This window comes from Myotis davidii, unplaced genomic scaffold (assembly GCF_000327345.1).
Source record: "Myotis davidii unplaced genomic scaffold, ASM32734v1 scaffold1975, whole genome shotgun sequence".
In the NCBI taxonomy this organism is placed as follows: Eukaryota; Metazoa; Chordata; class Mammalia; order Chiroptera; family Vespertilionidae; genus Myotis; species Myotis davidii.
In genome coordinates, this window is record NW_006286498.1 from 96,786 (window position 1) to 118,617 (window position 21,832).

Here is a 21,832-nt window from a genome sequence, read left to right on the forward strand (position 1 = left end):
TGTGATGCTTAGAAATTGTTTTCTGAGTCAGAGGAGACTAATGTAATATGAAATGAGCATAAATGTCAATGGGTGAGGTTTTGATCTTATAAAGCCTTAATTATAGGGGAAAATTATTGGTGTGGACATCAAAAGAGGATAATTGGAGGGCGGGGGAGGGTTATAAAACATATATCCTGATTGGTTTAGCTGAGAATTTGGCCCAATGATCTTTAGAGTAACTTTAACTGTAGAATTCTACAGTGCTATAAAACTAGTGCTGATAGCCATTTTTGACCAACCTTCTGATATCTTTCACGAACAATCTAGTTGTCATCCTCATCAGACCTAAGCTTCAGTTATTAAGGAAATATATCTTTTTTTAAAAAAAAATAAATCTTTATTGTTGAAAGTATTACATATGTCCCCTTTTCCCCCATTGCTCTCTCCAACCCTTCTTCCCCCCCCAAAGCCCTCACCACCCTACTGCCTTGTCCATGGGTTATGCACATACATACGTGAGTTCATTGGTTGATCTCCTCCCCCCCAACCCTCCCCTGCATTCCCTCTAAGGTTTGACAGTCTGATTGATGTCTCCATGTCTCTGGGTCTATTTTTGTTCATTAGTTTATGTTGCTCATTCTATTCCACATATGAGTGAGATCATGTGATATTTATCTTTCTCTGACTGGCTTACTTCACTTAGCATAATGCTCTCTAGTTCCATAAGGAAATATATCTTGAATGCCTACAATTTAGGCACTGTGCTGGCTGCCAAGAAGGCTACAAAAATTAATCAGGCATGGACTTTGTCCTCAAGAACACCCAAGTAATGTGGGGAAGACAGACACATAGCCAACTCACCTTAAAGTAATATAGTCAGCTCTATAGCAAAGGTATGAGCAAAGTGCTGTTGGCAGATAGCCGAGAAAGCACATCTGTGGGGCAGAGGAGAGTCAGAAAAAGTTTCACAGAAGACATGATGTTTGCTCTGGATCTTGTAGGGTGAATAGGGATAATTCAGGCAGAAGCAAAAGCATAACCAAAGGCATAAGATGTGAAAATGTGTAGCATATTTCAGTGAACAGTGAATAGTAGTCCAGTATGACTGGATCATAAGAGAATGTAGCCAAGATAATAAAGACTCATACACAAGAAGTTGGATTTTGTCCTGTAGGTACTATCAGAATTTTAAACAAGGAAGTAGCTTCTCAGGTTTACATTTGGAAGGATCACTGGATAAATTAGAGAGATGAAACCAGTAGATCAGTTAGGAGGCAATGTAGTCCAGACCAAAAACTGATGGGAGCCTAACCCAGGACAATGGCAATGAGAATGGAAAGAATACAAAAGGACAGATTCTACAGACATTTTTCTATGTTAGAATGAGCATGGCATAACAAATAAAAGCACCTACCTTGGATGTTAGGTGCTTTACTGATAAAATTTAGGAGAGCCGGGCTATACAAGGAAGGTAATATATTTGGTTTAGAAATGTTTAATCTGAAAGTATCTATGGGACAATCAGATGAAAATGTCGATCAGCAAAAGTTTTTTACTTTCTCCCTAAAACATATCTTGAATCCAATCTCTTCCCTCCACCTCCATTTCTCCCAGCCTAGTCCATGCCACAAACATCTCTCCCCTGAACTATGAGAAGAGTCACCTAACCAATCTCCTTGTTTCCACTCTGGCCCACCTTAGTTGGTTCTCCATATAATAACTAGAGTAATCCTTTAAAATTTTAATTCAGATCTTATCCCATCCCACCTCAAATCCTCCATTAGCTTCTTATCATATGTAGAATAAATCCAAGCTTTTTACCGTGACCTAGAGGGCCCTACTAGATCTGACCTCTGATTATTCTCTTAAACTCATTTCCTACGAAACTCTCTTGTTCATTTGGCTTCAGCCATATTGGCTTTTTTTCTGTTCCTCATGTTCCAGCCTCAGTGAATCATTTCAGTGACTCAGTGAAGGCCTCAGTGAGGATTTGATTGCCATAAACACAATGCGTAGTTTCCATGGTGATAGCTCCGAGAATTCCAGCCCTCTGAAATTATTTCAGCAGGTCTAAGCAGGTCTCAAAAAAGATGCAATGTAGCTTGCCAAAGTCCAGAAAAAAGCAACTAAATAAACAATCAAAAAAGCTGAAGTGGGATCAAAGAAACCCCATAAAAGGACAACTGAAAACATGACATATGTTTATAATTTCTATCATGTTATCTTACCTCTGATCAAATATGACTTTAGACTCTTTCTCTAGGGTTTTCACTCTCAAGGACCTAAATCTCAACTGACTTGGAAGTCGTGGAGTCAATGAGACCATGCTTCTTTTATATTCTCCAGAATATCTAGCATACAACTATAAGCATTTAGCACATGTTTAAGGACCACCAAAATAGAGATGAAATTTAATATAATTAAATTCAAATTTCAAAGGGGTAAAGATGAGGGAAACTTGACTTGGTAGAAAAAATTAACAGTTTTAATTTGACCTCAACCTGAGTTGACAGAGGGACTATATTCACTGGGTTATATTCTTCACACCTCCAGTAGAGTATTTTAAAATTGTGAAAGAATAGATGAAAGATTAAATATGTTAATGCAAACTCAGGCAGCATTGATAGAAAATAATGCTCTAGTGACAAAATCAGTTTTAAATTTTATCCTGTCTTTCTCATATTTCTGGAATGTCATGTTTATTTCTAGAAACTCCAATTTAAGAGATTGCTAACTAGAATGTGTCTATGGAAGAAAGACCAAAATTGTGAGGGTTCTGGAAATAGTAGTAGATGTAGGTAGAGCTAGCCTGATGAAGAGATGAGAAGGGGGCATAGTAACAGCCTTGCAATATTTGAAGAAACATCCATAAAAGAAGGAACAGAACAGCTTTGTATAGCTCTAGCGGGTAGTGCTAAAGGGTGAGAGTTATAGAGAACCAAATTTCAGTTCAGAATAAGAAAGTGATTTATTACAATAATTAATATTCTGTGCTGGAGTGGGTTGACTAAATGGTTATACACTGCCTTTCAATGGCCTTTTTTTCAGGCAGGTAAAGGATAATCACACAGCAGGATATTGTTGGGGAGATTTCTGCATTGAGATGAAGATTGAACTAAGAAAGTGTTTTCAAACTAGAATGCAACCCATTTGTGGAGCCATGAAATCAATTTAGTGGGTCCTGATCAGCATTTTTAAGTAAATTGGGATAGAATAGAAAATATCAGAGAGCATCACACAAAGCAAGGATGAGTGTGGTTTAAGAACTCTATTTTGGAACCATGTTTACATATATATGAATATATCTACAGGGTTGCAGTGTAATATGCTTTGCTTACTATGGATTGCAATAAAAAATGTTTAAAAACAATTTTTTCAAATGCACTGGAGCCTCTTCCAGTTTTAATATCTAGTAGTTCTAAGAAGTTTTATCTCTGTTGCAGAGATCCAAAATTGCTGTTTATGAGAAAATGTGGTCTTACATGAAATCAGCAGAGCCATCTGTGTTTACCAAAACAACAGCAGACGGCGTGGCCCGAGTGCGGAAGTCCAAGGGAAAGTTCGCCTTCCTGCTGGAGTCAACCATGAATGAGTACATTGAGCAGAGAAAACCATGTGATACGATGAAAGTTGGTGGAAATCTGGATTCCAAAGGCTATGGTGTGGCAACCCCTAAAGGCTCAGCATTAAGGTGGGTGGAATAATATAACAATATCCGTGTTGTTATAGTATTCCACCTACCCTGATGCATTTTGTTGTCATTTTCTTTCTTGTGGATTTTGAGGTAACTTTTAAAAGTTTAAAATCTACAATATTCCATGGAGTTAAATAAGACGGTAAATTATGGTTTCATCTATTTAATGCATCCATTTTTTTTAATGTTCTCTCTCTGTGTTGTCCTCTCTGACTGTTGCTGTTTTAATTTTACAGTTCAACGGCTTTTTCAATTTAAATGGTAAAAGCCAAGTTATGGTGCCATATGTGACGAATGTTAATTGCATGGATGTGGTGTTCTTGTTACTTTTTTTCTCAAAGACAATTTCCCCATCCCGCACACTTCAGTTTTGAGCAAATGTTATCCTCCATGCCACCTTCCAATATTTAACCCTGTATTTGCTGTACAGACATTTTTATAGCTCCACGTTCTGTGAAATTTAGCCAATTTGTCCTCTTGTGCTCCTTTTTATACGTTAACGATTTCCTAAGCATTTGTGCATTTTCTTACAAGTTATGTTTTATCGTTTCAAGAAATGCTGTTAACCTCGCAGTTTTAAAACTGAATGAACAAGGCCTCTTGGACAAATTGAAAAACAAATGGTGGTACGACAAAGGAGAGTGCGGCAGCGGGGGCGGTGACTCCAAGGTCAGCCTCAATGTCACCACAACCGGGTACCCTTAGTGACGAGTAATCGGCAAGACTGTTATCTTATTATTGAGGAGAGAGCACAAGACTCACACATAAATTGAAATGACCAGGTTATTCCCCTGCCTGGCAGCTTTGGGAAACAGAAAGACTTCAGGGCGCTGCCTGCATTTTTGATCTAACTTGGGTCCCTTCTTAAACTCCCAGACAGAGGCTCCCTATCCACACCCCTTCCTTCCCATCACACACTGCACAGGTTGCCTTATGAAGGCTATGGTGTGGGTTTCACTGCCTTAGGCTTTCAATAGCCCAAGGCTTTCCTTAAGACTGTCCCCCGCCTGCCTCAGCTGAGTGGTGTGAGAAATCAAACCCATCTACTAAAAGGTCAGGTTACAGCCTCTTTTTTCAGCTTAAGGCATGATGTTGCTCACAAATGTTGGTTGGTTGATTAGAGTTGGCTTCTTCAATTATGTGTTTGAGTGATGAGATGTTGTTTTCTATATGTGATGGCCTATTTAAGCTGGCCCCACTTAACTTGAAAGCCAAAAATAAGCTTGGTTTCAAGTTAGATGGGGTCTTTCTTCAATAGGCCACCTCATATATAGACTTTGCAAAGACATTTTGTATATTTAAACAAGTGCGTCGCCTAACTGTGTACTCTTTGTGTATAAATTCCTGATTTGGCTTCCTTAGCCATGTTCTTGGTTCAGGTAGGTCAAATTGTTATCCAGGCTACCATTATGAGAAAACACATCTTACTGGGCATTCCTTTGACTCCTTAATGCTCTTCAGGGCTAGTAAGAATGAATAGCCTTCCTCCAAGCAACAAGAAATGGAAGCAAGCTCAGAAACCAAGTTACCAAATGATGGAAGGACAGATTGGGTAAGTACAGGAGAGGACCTGAAAACAGAATTCTCCATGGCCCAAAGGGAATGAGAATTATATCGAAACATGTAAGATCGACTTTTATACAACCAAGAATTCATGGGCATCTTAAGGTGAAGAACAGTGTTTCCCAACCACAGATCATCAGATAGGCAAGACAAAACTTTTCTCCTTCAAAGACAATGGTTACACCTCTGTTCCTCTCTTTATTCAGCATCCTGACAGAAAAGTTAGTTTACCAGTCTGCAGAATAATATGGGTTTAGAAACACTAATACAGAGTATGTTCAAAGAAATAAGTTTAAGAATAACTTTCTTCAGCACATAATCTTATCAGGCATTGGCGAGGTCTTTTATTATAAAACCTTGATTAACCAGAACTCACCTAACCAGTACCCCCAATTAAGTAAATTGAGCACCCCCCAGTAATCCACAATGATGAGAAAGCAGCAATAGTACTAAAAGAGAAGACTGAAAGGAATTGACTTTTTAATCACTTGCCAAGCGATTACCTGTGGTTAGATCACATTCAGCTCTGTCTCCTATATCTTCTCTCCATCTGGATTGACCCTCAAATATTAGAGGCTTCTTCCCTGAGGAAAGAAAGTGGATACAAGCATTTTGAGGGGGGAAATGTTATTAACCAAGAATGAAACAAAATGAGTATTGAAAATTCCATCCATTCCTTATGGATGCCAATTAATAAAGTTTTTACTATGTGTCAAAAAGCAGTAACTTCCTTTCCCTATGTGAACTAATGACATTGACAGTTTAGCCAAACTTTTGGCCTATTTGAGTTTTGGAATGGCTAGCCTGATGCCTATAGTATTTAGCACCTTCTTCCTGGTCTTCTTCTCATGTTAATAGCAGGCCACAGAGAACCCAATTATATCATTGAAATTAGTTGTGGAATGAAAATTGAGCTGGATTGGATACATTACTCTGAGGAATTCATCTCAGCATGGTTAAAAGGAGCTATGGACTGTTTCAAGATGACTCTAAAACATCCACATGATGCCAACTGCCCAGAAGTTTTCAAATAACCAAATGTTTGATGTTACATAAAAAATCTACACACATTTAGTTGAATTTTCACTTTTTACCCAGATGTTTTGGTATCATGAAGACCCATAAAACTTTAGACCAGCTATTTACTAATTACAACCAACAATCAACTTTCTTTTCTCAGCTGATACTGCTGCAAAGTTATCAAGTAACTCAATCGCCGACCCATAATTTCCAGATTATGTGACTTTTATATGCAAATAGAAAAATATTTCAGTAGATCTTAAATGTTTTCAACTTCTTTGATGATAGTGCTACCTGCCAGGTATCCTTCAAATCACTTTTTTTCAGTCATTGTTCCAGCCAATCTTTTGAAATAAGTCAACCGTTTTCTCAACTATGGATAATAGTATGATCAGTGCTGCATATCCAATGATTGCTTATTCTATTTCTGGATTACCAAGGAGCTTGCCTTTATCTTCTTCCTTCTTGCTACCTGCTGTTTTCTGAAAATGAGTGAGAGAAGGGGCAAGAGATGAACTTGACTCTCTTTTACCACTATTTAGTGGTGATGCCAAAAACAAATCAATGGAGAAGAAAGTGGAAAAGGCAGTGAAACCTCATTAATTTGGAGCCCTCTAATTTATAATCTGTGATAAACTGGACAGGGACCAGTCTATAATCTAACTTCATATTATCAGGGATGCAGCCAAGAGAGGTTTGTTAAGCAAATGAGAGTTGGGACTAGATTCTCAGTTGAATTTTTGTTTAAGAGAACAAACCTTTTTCAAATGTTGGAAGCATCTATTAGATATAATCATATTCATTACAAATATATCTGCTAAAGTAGTGTTCACAAAGACCTCCACAAAGCAATGTTTTATAGTGAGTTTGAATTACAAAATAGACTTAAAGTAGTAAAATTACCATTCTTCAAACAGATTTTGTAATTCATGACTTTTTAATTCAGACAACCCCTCCTCTGTTAGTGCAAATCAGTAAGGTTTAAATGTATTAGTAAAATGGCTTGAGAATTACAGTTCTTTATTGTATCCCATCCCCAGTTAACATGACAATTGACTGCTGAATATATCATCTAATAGAGAAAGTGAGACCCAGAGATGGTGGTGACTTTGAGAAGGTCACACAGCTAATGCTATTACAAATCTCTTCAGACTTTCAGGGTCACCTCCTGTGATAATATTGCAGATAGCAATTTATCACATCTAACCATCCAATGAGCAATGTCAATCTGACCGCATGTGACATATTTCCATAAAAATCAGGTTCATTCTCAACTACCTTAGTTACAATGCAAATGGCATATTGAAGCCATTATAGACCTCATACTGATTACTAAAAATGACAGCAATCACAAAGCCTGACATTTATGAGTGCTTTTACTTGTTAAAAAACACTTCCACACCTATTATCTCTGAAACCAGGAGAGGGAGAAAAACCTACACTACTGATCTCTTTGTCTGTCTCCTGCAACCTTTAAGTAGTGATAAATGGGCAATTATGTTAAATTGTTGTCTTTTTCCCCCTGGCATGAGACATTACACATCCTAAGCCTATTCTCAAAAAGTTACAATTCTATGGAAGGAACCAACAACTATTCAGGCTGTTTTAAATATGCACATGCTTAAACTAATGAAGTAGATATTTATTTTACTTTAATTTATTTTATGAATAGAGGAAGTTAATTCAAAGCCAGTCACTAAAGTAGCCTCTGAACCAGACCTACAGGCTAGAACTAAAATACTTCTTATTTTTACCATTTTTCTGAACTTGAGTTAATAGAGCCTAAACAAATCAGAATTGATCCTTCCTTGATGGACTTTAAATGCAGGCAAGGATCATGGAATTAGAGCTGTGGTTTGGGGGGTTTTAACCTGCAAATCAACCTTTTGTGTTAGTGCTTTATTACAATGTGCATGCAAATGTGGTGATTAAGAGCCAGAAGGTTGCTCTACCAGGTTTGGCTCAGCCTACAGACTAAAGGGTCCTGAGTTCAATTCTTGTCAAGGGCACATGCCCAGGTTGTGGGCTCAATCCCCAGTAGGGGGTGGGTAGGAGGCAGCCCATCAATGATTCTCTCTCACTGATGTTTCTATCTCTCTCTCCCTCTCTAAAATCAATAAAAATATATTTTTTAAAAGAGCCAGTAGGTTATTTCAGTGCTAAACCCAGTTCACTGGGGGTTTGTGACACAGCCAATGAAAGTCTGTCACTGTAAATCACAGCAGAATGGGGATTTAGCTGCTGAATTACCTCATAAACATATCAGCCTTCCTCTATAGCTGCCCATCATCTCAAACTTTCAAATTCTTCTGAAAGAAGCACCACCATATTTCATTCTCTTAATCTTGGGTAAAGTGTATCAGATTAGCTTTCCCGTGTAGTCCTACTTTACTAGAGGGGGTCAGGTCAGTGAAACAAGCTTTTAGTGACTGGGGTGACAAGGCATTATAAACCTTATCCCACCTCACCCTAGATTGCCCTGGCTTTAGTTCTATCCAGGGATTTAAATAGGCTCCCAGTGTCCATATTTTCTAAGCTGAAAATCATCACACTTTATGTGCTTTGGGGGACATTGGAACAGAATGTTTAAGTGGGGCCATTCTGAACAACTTGACTTCAGTAAGAGTTGTACCACAGGTGCCTTAACTTGTAAGGCATATAGGAAAGTAAGGGATGAGGCTGGAATATGCAGTTAAGCTTCCATTAATTAACTAAATCATTTGATGATCATTATGATTTGTAGAATATTGATAGAGAAATGCAGTTTTATTATCTTCAAATAGATATAGGGACTAGATTATACTAGCTAATGTAATGCTAGGAAAGAACTTAGGGAACTTGTTTTAATAAATTCAAAACATGACCTGCAATTGAAATTGTTTCCTTTTGTACTGGTGCTTTTAAAGTACCTAAAAACAGTTTGTTCTCTTAAGAAATTCAAACATGATTCTCCTCCCTATCAATAGCAATCTTTTTCTTTAATCCCATACATTTGCTTAGCGAGTCTTCTACTCAAAGATAGGGAAAAGTTATACTTTTAAGACAGTCCATTTCCAAATGCCTTCGGCTTCCTATTCAGTGGTACATAGATGACTGAGGTGATACTGTGTTGCCCATATGCATAAATGAGATCCTCAGTTTTGTGTGTATTTCTTCTTCCATGTATGTCCTCAATTCTCCTCTCCTATGCCACCATTTCTTAACCACTTCTCTTCCATACCCAGAAGTCTTTGACATTTTGGGGCCTTGAATAATGGATGTGAATCTGCATCTGCCTTTTACCTGCAACAAGATGGACCTTTTATTGGCAGGAGCCATCCCCAAAGGTAGACATTTTGGATACCCAGGGTTAAGATGGATACCAATGACTCTTTACTGACACTGTTATGTGTGTAGGCAAGAATCATTACAGATTGATGGCATTTCCTTCTTGGAAGAAGTTCCTTCTTGAAAGAAGTTTCCGTGAATCATCAACATTGGTTTGGAATCAAAGAGTAGGGTGAGTATATTATGCTCTTCATTGATTTGCATGTCTCTGTGCTGGTGCTGCCTCCTGGAAGTATGAAGAACCTGACAATTTTCTTTTCTGGTAGTGACTAAATTTGCTCCTTGAACTTACTCAGGTCTTTCTCCCAAGAGCAAATCCTCACTTTTTCTCTCAAGTGACTGCTTCAAGCAAGGGACCTCTTTGCCTTAAGAACTGAACCAGTCCAGTGACTGCCAAAACCATTGAGTTTGCAAGATGGTGTTAAAGAATAAATTCTACCACCGGAAAATAATTGTAATCCAAAAAGAAAACATTTTTGTTAAATTAACCCATTCTACTGATGTTTTAATTTTTAAATTGACTGTGTGGCCTTAACATGATTTCTATGATTAAGATATGATTATTTGCCTTTGGTGTTATCCTGATAACTTGAATGTGTTTCTTACTGAAAAATAATGACCAAGTGTCCAACACCAGAGCTACAGAAAGAGGAGCAGGAGTAAAAAGCCTGAAGGTAAGAATGCTGTTATATAATTTCTGAAAGGAAAGACACTGTTGCAATGGCATAGTGAAATGATGTATGTCTATGCCTTTTCTGCCCCTCTAAGACCAAATCAATTGGTTTCCTTTCATCTGGAGAGGAGGTTACAGAACCACACTCTCTGAAAAGTAGGACAGCCCATGGAAAAGAAACATGAAAGATTTGAAACAAATAAATGCATTCAATGAGGGTGGGAACTGAGGTTGGTGGAACAGGGTGGGGCAGATTTCTTACTGAGAACAATTGAAATCCATTCTCTTTTGACTTTCTAGAGAGCGGTATAGCATTTGGCCCTTGGCACATGAGGCAAATCCCTATTGGTCAGAAGTGGCAAAAGTGTGGTCCAAGTCTAGATTCATCTTAAAGCTTAATTTCATCTTGCCTTGAAGAAGATATTTCTCAAAATATAGGCATAAGGCAATAGCATACTTTACACTTTTTAAAAATAGAAAGAGATTGGGAGAGAGAGAGAGAGAGAGAGAGAGAGAGAGAGAGAGAGAGACTGACTCTGCTGGTGTGTTCTGTCTAGCTTCACTACTGAAAATGCAGATAAATGAATGCCAAAATGCTCGCTAGAGGAGGGCAGTATGTGCCCTGACATGGCAACCAACCTTCAGTCCTTATATTTGACTCCATTTGTTTCTATCTATTGGGGTGTAAGCTGAACTGATTATTCTTCTATGGGTTATGGTCAAGGGAAAGCTTTTGAGGAAAAAGAGAATGTTGGCACCCATTATATTAAACTCTCAATAAAAATTTGGCTAGACTCAGGGGAATGAACTAGATGTCTATGCCTCTTTCTCGGGGTCATTGGGATATCTAAATAAAACACACTTATAATAAAACTCAACCAAATTCTATAGTTTTAATTTTAATGGAATTTAAAAACAAGTTATCAAGAGTATCATATCAATTATGAACTTGGGGAAGTACCTGCGGCCACATTTTAACCAAAACTGCCTTCTCTGAGAGCTTAGCATCTTCCCTGAGCTCCTTCTCTCTGTCAGGAACAAATTGAATAAGAAGTCCTCTCAGACAAATTGGGTTATGTCCATAACCAATAATTATTTTGGATTCCTGTTCTAGAGGGAGAGGTTGGACAAACGCCCAGTTTGGCAGAAATCCATCAGTGAAATTCACAACTTGTAGAATCAAAGGGTCTATTACTTTGAATTTGAGAGGTTATCATTTGGAAATGCACTGGTTTTACCCACATATCTACAAGTGGCTTTGGGGCTGCTACTCTAGCATAGATGCTCATCAATAGGTTTCAATCACCAGCATTCTTAAGCCCCTTAGTAAAATGATTCACAGCTTTCAACTCCTAATGTTACATGCATGCATTATTGAATTTGCTCTTTGCACTTATATTAAATTATGATCTCATTAGCAAGGAGTTAAATAGGTTTGAGCTACATTTGTGAACTACATAGATATAAATACTCTCTCAGAGGGAGCTTCTAGCAGCTAAGCACTGCATAGCTCTGCAAATCATTGTAGCTGCCCCTGTGAAATGAGGGTCATCTGAGTGGCCAGAGTCCAGTAATGCCAACAGTCATATGAGCATGCTCTCTATTGTAAAGAAAACTTGGGCTTTCTCTAAGGGTAGAAGGATTGAAATAATTAAAACCCTCATTCTCTTAGAATCTTGCACCCAGAAACCCCTGTGCAAAGAAATGGGTAGAGATATTTTAAAAGGGCTCCAGACACTAGTATAGTCTAGGGCCTATTTTGAAATGCCACAGTCTCCAACAGCTACTATATGGAGAGGTAAATTCTTTCACTACACATATCCCAAAGTAACCTAGAGAAAAGAATATAAAAGACCTTAGAGTAAATTTTCTCATATAACAAAGATTCTTCTCTTGCTTGGCCTTCAATGGGCTTCAGCCTAACAAATCAAGACCTACCTGAGCAGTGATGTATGCAGCTCCCTATCTATACAGCTGGTCCTCAAATAACATCATTTCATTCAACATTGTTTCATTATAACAATGAGATGGCGTAGAAACTTAACTCTTGTTTATATTAATTAGCCTTTGGTAATATTGATTTTGTTATATATCATTTCACTTAAAGTCACAGAACCCATCAATAACATTTTAAGTGAGGTCTTACTATACATGCCTGTGATTTCCTGAGTGATTCTATGAGTTCTCCAGAAAAGGCTAGAAAATCAAGTGAGCTATTAGAAAAGGTGACTTGTCACCATTAAAACCTGAAATGTCTGAAAGAGAGAGAGAGAGAGAGAGAGAGAGATGGCTGTCCTCCCTCCACTGGGCCAAAGATATTCTAATAAATTGTTCAAAATAATCACTACCAAGTACGTACCAAGAAGCAAATGTTAGTAATCAGGAATGAGGTTTGAATGAGGCATAGGGTGAGCTTCCAGCTTAGGTTGTGATAAGTTTCTATATTCATTATCCAGATATTGTGTTGTTAGAGCAGGTTTCTAATTAACTATGCAAATACACCATTCTCACACGTATTTCTTTTACTTCTCTCTGACCTCTTTGTCATTCCCCATAATCTACATATTTACACATATATGTACCCCTCCTAAGGGCTTTATTGAAGATCTTCTGGCATTATTACTTAAACAGACATTTGCTCTTTAGGTGTCCCTACTCATAAGTGAAGCCATTCAGAACAGAATATATCTCATAGTCTCCTGGGTGAATGAATCATATTACACCCTGGGTTCCTATATTTTTCAGGCCTAGAGCCATATTTATAGTACAAATTCTTATCTCCACCCTTCCAGGATCACCATTTAGAGAAATCAACTTGCTTGTTAATTCACAAGGCTATTTTTTCTTCTTTGCCGCTATCAGGAAACTCAGCACTGTCACACCACTCTCACCACATTTCATGTTGATAAGAAAGAATCCAACATGGTTCCAACTGCCTATTTTAAGTATACCCTAAAATTAAAATTGAAAAAATTTGGACAGTGCTTTTGAAACACATATATCAAAATTTTTAGTTACTTTTAAAGAATAAACAGTTTCTACTTTCACAGGGGAAAAAAAATGGCCATATCATCATTTGTAATGTTGGCCATCACTAAGATAACATTGAACTTTTAAATGGCTGGTTGGTACAACCAAGGAGTGAGCTGGGAATCTAAACAATGCCACCTGGGGTTGATGCCTTGGCTTAGTGAATACAGTCCTTTATAACTGAGTTATTGCCAGGTGTGGATGGGAGAGATAAGCAGAAATTTTTATCAGCCAGTTATGTTTTCTTTAAAAATAGAACTCATTTTCAAGGCATTATGAATTATATTACTACCCCTATTTTTTAAATTGACATTATTCCATGACCGTTCCCCACACTAAGAATCATTATCCTACCACAGGTCAGCACTACCTTCCCATACTTATAAATGACTCTCTTATTCACATTTACTCTTACCCTCTCCATCTGATCAACAATCCACATACATTTTTATGACTTAAGTGCAGTAAATCATTTTATTCTTAGAAGAACTTTACACTCTCACCAAAATATTTTTAAAGAATATGGAACAAAGATTTGGAGTTTGTTTCATTTCCCATTTACCAGGAAGCTGTGTATTTTAACAAGAAATGTTGCTCTGACTTAAAGGTGTGCAATTCTAATGGGAGAATTTCAGGTGAAAATATTTCTGGATGGGGAGGCATTCCCAGACCCCCTAAAATTGCATCACAAAGTTCTCCTATTCTCTCCCAAGCCTGCCACCCATGCCCTTGTCTTAGGAGGTCTCTCCTCAGTAAAAAGTTCATAGCAAGCCCTTCAAAGGAAAGAATGCCTCACTAATTTCCATGAAAGGAATCTGACCTACTTTGTGTAATTCTTTCTGTTCTCTATTGAGATGAGTATAAAAAATATTTCTGACTTGTAATTCTCTTAGGTACCAGTTAAGGGCCTACAGTAATTGCTCTGAAATATTACCCTGGAGACATATTGCTACACCACAGTGACAGGCCCCAGCTGCAAGATATGCCCTTGCTAGGTTGATAGTTATTTGGAGTACGGCGGTCCCTAAAGAAAAAATTCACTGTGAACATCCAAGCCCAAAGAACAAAAATAAGGAGGACTGCCTCCATTATGTGTGTTCCTTTGTAGAATGCATAGTACAGAGCTGGCAGTATATTAATTTGCCTTCTGGCCTGACCTGTAATTGCTGTGCAGACTTGAGCAGATTGCTTAACCGATCTATAGTTCAATCCCTTTACTTGTAGAGACCATAAATCTACCTTCTTAGAGTGATCATTCTGCTTGACCAATAATAATAGTTATTATAATAATTATGTGAAGTACTAAGCTGAAAAACAAAATGCTAAAAGAGAGTTACCTATTCAATAAATATTATGGAGAGAACTGTTATTCTAAGTGGGGATAAAAATATATAAGCCATGGTTCCTGCTCTTGAGAAGTAAAAAGTGTAGTGGGAGTTACAAGACATGGGCATAAATAACAAGCAAGGTAGGAGATGAAAGAGGAAAGAGAAAATATTGGGGTGGAGAGTTAAAATGGTTTCATGAAGAAACTGACATTTAAAATGACCGAATGCCCACCTAATTCCACATCCTTTAAAATACCAAATTATGTGCATGTGTGTGTGCTGGGGGAAGGTGTCAATAGATTTGGTTGATTTTCGTTGGGCTAGGCAGTACATCCAGTGAGGTACAGTAAGAGAGAAAATTATGGCAGTTTTTCTCTGCCATCTTGGGAATGTATTCCACCCCACAGAGACATACTGTTCTAGGAGATCTGGCCTTTACAGTACCTTATTTTCTTGGCAGCTATCCTAACCTTGTTAACTGGTATTATCTGTGATTTCTGATTACAGCTTTATGCTCCTTGGCTGTGCTGCTGCTTGAAATGTTTGTTTTTCTCCTTCATTTTTATTTGGAAGCTCCCAAATGCACATTGGCTCCCTGCCAGATTTCATAAGCCCTGTGATTTTTTTTTCCAATCAAAGACTAAACTTCTAGAGTATATCACTTGTCAGATTTATCTAAAGTCCTGGAACATCAAATGAGGTCTGGATGCTGTAAGGCAGGGTTCCTCAACTTCAGCACAATTGACATTTGGAGCTCTGTTGTGAGGGGCTGTCCAGTATACAATAGAGTGTTTAGCATCATTTTTGGCCTCTACCCTCTAAATTCCCATAGTATCCCCCCCACACTCAGTTGTGACAATGAAAAATGACTCCAGACTTTGCCAAATATCCCCTGGAGGACAAAATGACCCCAAATGGAGAACCATTGCTTCTAAGGTAACCTCCAATGTAACTGTGGAGGCCGTGGGAGTGGAGAGGAAATACTAGCCATTCTGTGGAAACCACTGGATGGCCTAAGGCAGAGATAGGCCATTTATCAGAAGTAGGATGCTAAATTGCCTACATACTAAGCCTAGGTTTTGGCAAGAGTGCAGCCCAGAGTAGGCCTGGCACAGGAAAAGTCTTCTTTCCTCCAAAAACAGTGCTTCTCAAAATTTTTTGTCCCAGGATCCTATTACACACTTAAAAATTATAGGAACTCCCCAAAATTTTGTTTATGTGTGGTATATCTATTAATATTTAGCATATCAAAAATTAAAATTGAATAATTTTAAATGAATATGTTCATTGATTCAGTTTTAAAATAATAAATCTATGTTAACATAATGTACTTTATGAAAAATAACTATATTTTTCCAAAACAAAAATAAATTATCAAGGAGTGGTATTGTCCTATATTCTTGCAACTCTTGTTAATGTCTGGCTAAATATAAGAGAATAGGATTCTCATTTCTCCTGCTTTATTCAATCTGTTTTGATAGCACATGTCATGTAGCCTCCAGGGAACTCCACTATACATCGTTAAAGAATAAGAGTGACTGAGAAGGGCGGGAGATTGGGACGGGCTTCGCCTGCGAGAGGATCAACATGCTTTTGGCTAGAGATTTACTACGCCCGTCCTTGGAAGAGGAAAAGAAAAAACATAAAAAGAAACGGCTAGTTCAAAGTCCAAATTCTTATTTTATGGATGTAAAATGTCCAGGTTGCTACAAGATCACCACGGTTTTCAGCCGCGCTCAGACGGTGGTTCTTTGTGTAGTTTGTTCAACAGTGCTGTGCCAGCTGACAGGAGGAAAGGCTAGACTCACCGAAGGGTGTTCATTTAGAAGAAAGCAACACTAATGATCCACACAGCTTCCTGAATTTGGATTATATCACAAAAAGCCTTATCAGTTTAGTAATTCTAGTTAATCTACCAGGATAATGTAATTACATTTAATTTTGTAAGTATACAACAGTGATCTATTCTGGTGTCAATTTTTCAATAAAGTTTTGATTATGGGGAAAAAAGAGTGAGAAGGGCAAGGGTGCCTTAGTATTATAAAAATAGTTTTGACCTCGCTGACCCTTTGATGAAAAGGTTTCAGGGATCCTTCAGGGGTTCCTGGACCACACTTCGAGAACCACTACTTTAAACTAATATGTCTCACTTTTATCAGCCTACTTCATTTAAGGCTGACAAACTTCTTTAAAACCCAGAATCTCGCCCTAACCGTGAATAGAGCCGTCGGCCTGCGGACTGAAGGGTCCCAGGTTCGATTCCGGTCAAGGGCATGTACCTTGGTTGTGGGCACATCCCCAGGAGGGGGTGTGCAAGAGGCAGCTGATCGATGTTTCTCTCTCATCGATATTTCTAACTCTCTATCCTTCTCCCTTCCTCTCTGTAAAAAATCAATAAAATATATTTTTTAAAAAAAAACAAACAAAACCAGAATCTCTAGGGAGAGGTCTCTATTTGGATCTAAGCATGAGTGAGTCTAAATAGAGATCAGACTTCTCTGTTCCTGAGACCTAGTGAAACTAGCTGTACTGAAGAAATTGAATGAAGTAATTTGAAGAACATAGTATCTGGAGCAGCGGTTCTCAACCTGTGGGTCGCGACCCCTTTGGGGGTCGAACGACCCTTTCACAGGGGTCACCTAAATACATCCTGCATATCAGATATTTACATTATGATTCATAACAGTAGCAACATTACAGTTATGAAGTAGCAACGAAAATAATTTTATGGTTGGGGGTCACCAAACATGAGGAACTGTATTAAAGGGTCGCGGCATTAGGAAGGTTGAGAACCACTGATCTGGAGGGAGGTCAGGGACTGGTAAGGGCTTAGAGAAGCAGTCTGAGTAATCTAGGCCCTTTGTAATAAGAAAAGAGGTAATACAGAAAGGAAAAATGAAATGCTTTGTACTTTTTGGTCCTGATGGAATTGGTCACCCATATGCATCTCCCCTGCGATCTGAGCTAACTGCCAGAATCCTAAGCCTAGGTGCCAGCACCTAGCTTAAGGCATAGAGCACAGGGGAGAGGTGGTAGTGATAAAACAAAAAGTAATAGGGAAAAGGAGAGCCACACTGTGAGGATTAGGGGAGAAGGCAGTTCCAACACTTATGTCAGGGCAAGAGATGGTCTGTCTGTCCTTTAAAAGTCTAAGACTTAACTTTCACTGCCAATAATATCTTAAAGAGGCTCAAAGTTTTGAGTATATTGTGTTTCTTTGCATTCTAAGCATCTCTGTTGGCATTTGAAAAGCCTATGACTGTAAGCACTGATTGAAGGAACTTGTTTAAAGTATAAAAGGACCTCAATTCCCTGGTAAGATACTAAATGCAGATATTCTGGCTTCCAAGCCCTGCACTAACTGAGAAAGTGTCACCTCCCTGACACTAAAAGTTTTTAGTTTTTCAAATCTCAAGTACTCTGAAATTACATATTATTTTAAATGATGATACATTTCTCAGAATATCTCAGGTTGAGATGCTCCCTCTGCTCTCATCAGCAAAGTGGGGAAGAAAGGAAATGAGCTTTGAGGACTTGGTCTGATAGAGACCAGATCTCTGTGACTATAGGAAGTCCAACTTATCCAAAATAAGCTAGGAAAATTTCTATCATGTTCATAGTTACATAAGTGTATATAAATGTGTCTGCTTTTCTCCTTGTAAATCCGTGGCATTCAAACTAATATGCACTGGTATTGGCAATATTGTTCACATGAGTCTGAACACCCAGTAGTTTATTGCCTTGTAATAAAACTATGCCATGCTCTATATATAATGTATTAATTATCCAAAGTTATTAGAGATACTGTATTTAAAATTCATTAGCTCTAGAAAGACACCAGGGTAATGGTCATTATTCCCATTTTATAGCTGAAGAAATTTCTTAAGAGAGAAAATCTTTATTGTGGGACCAGTAGGGTTTCCTACATTTTGCTCAGTGGCTCCAACTGTAGTTCTTATGCTTTAAGGTGTGGAGGACTAGGTAGCAGTGGCCTGGCCTCCTGAAGATATATTAGCCTCTCAGTTAAGGAAGTCTTATCTTCCTAGAACAGCTTACCTAAGCTGTTCCTCTACAGTGCTACCCACAGTGGCAGGCAGTTTGCATTGTAGGTCATTCGTATTAATAATCTAGTTTAAAACAATCTGGTTCACTCTCTGGCAGCCTGAATTGAGCATCTCAGAGAGACAGCTAGTCAGTAACTCAAAAACAACCATAGGCCAGTTCTCCTACTGTTGAAAGTATTCCTCTTATCCAAAACACAGAGGTCCACATTATACTTTTAATACTAAGATTAGGATGTGTATAAGAATTTAGTTTGTGGAGTGAATACATGTATGGAATACAGTTCTTTCTAAGATCATTTTTGGCTGGGCAACATATTTGTGTAATAAAGGACAATCAATCAGAAGGCATGTTATTCACAAAGAATCTATTCTCTTTTCTGTTCGGATTCATCCTTTTGTCTCCTTTCACATATGGAAATGCGGCCCATTCTGGCTCAGTCCCCTTCCCCACTCCTCCATAGAACTTGCTTTCTGTCTGGAAGTACAACAAGACACCCGGTTAGATCAAACCTAATACATCTCGTCACAAAACTACTGCAAGCTGCCGCCGACGATTGTCACTTGAGGAGAGACCCTCCTCACCACACACAGCCTATCTGAGGAGTGCCTGTTTTTCTATCCTCATTATTTAACAGTGTGTGCCGATTACTCAAAGCGATATGGGCAGGCCCTGGTAAATATAGCGTTGCTGTAGTGTTAACTTTTTATAAGGTAATGCTCAGGTTGCCTGTAGTGTCTAAAATTACTCTGTGGCCAGGGCCCCCTGCTTTATCGCTTTCTATAGTTTTAAAGTAGTTTGAAGCTTGAATAACATAAAATAACATAATATAATGTTATTTATGTTATTTCCCACGTGAAGAACGCCTGTAAACCTTGCAGTATTGAAACTCAGTGAACAAGGCATCTTAGACAAGCTGAAAAACAAATGGTGGTACGATAAGGGGGAATGTGGAGCCAAGGACTCCGGGAGTAAGGTCAGTCGCTGAAGGTCTTTTTGTACTGATTAGCAATCACATTTTGAACCCCTGTTTATTTTCTACCCTAAAAAGGCTTCCCTTCCCAACACACACTCCCTGACACAGTGGGACCCCTTTATAACACCAGCGTTAAAGGAATAAGGCAAACACCAGCCTCAGAGGCCTGTCATGTGACATCAATCATTAACTCTAGAGAGCTATTGTTATAATTAGGGGATTCAATCTGGCCCACTGCATTTCCAAAGCTATAAAAGAAGAAACTGTGTTATAAGGGGGTTTTACTGTATTTCACATTTCCAAAGTTCAAATAGAAAATATAACAACAACCAAAAAAAAAAAAAAGATCCAGTTGTGACAGTACTTTGTCTTAACCTGTTACAGTGTCAGAGACTTTGTAGTTGTAAATACCTTTGGTTATTAATGTATTATGTCAATCCTATCTGAAAACAGTCAAAGAAATAAATCACTAAGACTGGTCTCTGTAAGCAGAATGATTAGCTTCCTCCCAGCTGCTGTCGTATTGAGTTCAGCATCTATTTGGATCTCGAATCTCATTAAGTCTGTCACACTTCTCTCTTCCAAAGGTGTCATTTAAATCTCTGTACATAATACTTTTTTCAATTCAGTCGCATGATCCTTAAGGTTTACATTGTCAGGATAACATCACATTGATAAGCATGAAACACTCTTCCCTGCCTCCTTCCTGCCCCCCTTTGTTCCCCTAAGAAAGTTTTTTTTAGTTTCAATTTTTGCCTTTCCTTTTTTTTGAACTAATATTGTGGTATCAGTTAATTCATTTCATGAAATGCCACTCATTTTCCCTGTGCAGTGAACCATTTTGCTACTGGTTTTCTACATCCCACAACAAGGAATTCTGTGAAACTTAAATACATGGAACTTGAAACTGTTCTTGTTGCTACAACTTACATGGGTTATGACAAAGGACACTTTTCCCCCATCAAATGCCACATACATATAAAAGTCTCATGGCAGAGGGAGGGTTACCAAAAATTGGTTCATTTCCTAATGGACTGTGGAACATATTTGAAGATAGCCTCACCAGCTTCCTTAAAGAAATGATCCATTGTTCCATAAGTAACAAATTGTTACCACTTGTCTAGCTGTCAGTCATCCTAGAAGAATGACTATTTGGAAGGTTGTTTAGACATGAAGCACACACTTACCCCCTTCCTGACCATGTGATCCAATTCCAATTGGCAGTTTTAGTAAAGCAAACATAGGACTGGCTCCTATGAAAGTAGAATCAGGACAAGGCCATATTGTCTACATTTAATTCTTTAAATGTAAATGGTACCAGGACTAGCTGAGCCACAGAGCATTGAGTGGTACCAGGACTAGCTGAGCCACAGAGCATTGAGTGTCAGCAATGACCATCGTCTGCTCACTATGTTATCATTTGAATAAGATTCTCAATTCACTGATTTAATAATTTGGATATTCCATTCAATTGCATTCAGCAGCAAAATGGTTACATTCACTCTAAAAAGACTACAAAATGCTATTTTTTTTTGTTTGTTTCAAAGAGAGGCTCCTGGTCCTTGGTGTGTCCTACCTCAAGGTAGGGTTCAAGGCACCAACTTTTTTCTTTCTATGGTTCTGCAGTTCAGTTTTTGCTTTTTCATACAGCAGATAGCTTAGTCAGATTTGGAGAGTTTGACCTGAAAGTCACTGACCGGCTTCCTCAATTTTTCCCCTATTTTGAATAGAAAGCAGATAAGTGTAGTCTTTTTTATTATTATTTGCTACTTCCCTGGAGTAAAAGCTAAAAATGAGCTGGATTTTTTAAAAATCCTCAGCCTCCTGGAAAAGCTTTCTGATTTGCATGGAGCCAATTCAGGACCAATAAGTTCTCCTGACAGTTTTCTTAAACTCTCAGGAAGATGGATTAGAGCCAATTCTTTGTGCTGTGCCCTTGTTCCAGCAGCACAAAGGCTTGCTGCCCTAAGGATGAACACTTAGCAACCAGTCCCCAAAGGGAGCAATTTCTCAACCACCAGAGGAAAGAGGAGTGTTAATCCTTTTTAAACAAACCTTTGTGAAGTAACTCCCCAGATAAGAATATCAGGAACAGTCTAATAGTTTCACCTGGTATCTTAAAGACTAGTTGTTGACAAGTTTATCACAGGGAGAGCAAGGGAGAAAGGGGTGTTGCG

General features: G+C 38.3%; 1 protein-coding gene and 1 pseudogene across 2 annotated transcripts in view; both read left to right on the forward strand.

The window, feature by feature from the left end:
• GRIA3 (glutamate ionotropic receptor AMPA type subunit 3) overlaps nt 1–21,832 on the forward strand; it is a gene marked incomplete at its 5' end in the record, with an annotated part of 128,499 nt that overhangs the window by 94,591 nt on the left and 12,076 nt on the right. The window contains 2 exon segments of the mRNA XM_015560206.1: nt 3,426–3,673; nt 19,541–19,655. Coding sequence (XP_015415692.1) covers nt 3,426–3,673; nt 19,541–19,655 — 363 coding nt within the window.
• Nucleotides 16,008–16,620, forward strand: LOC102754221 (annotated as a pseudogene). Its single transcript, XR_001512888.1, has one exon. The product of XR_001512888.1 is annotated as a 40S ribosomal protein S27-like pseudogene (transcript).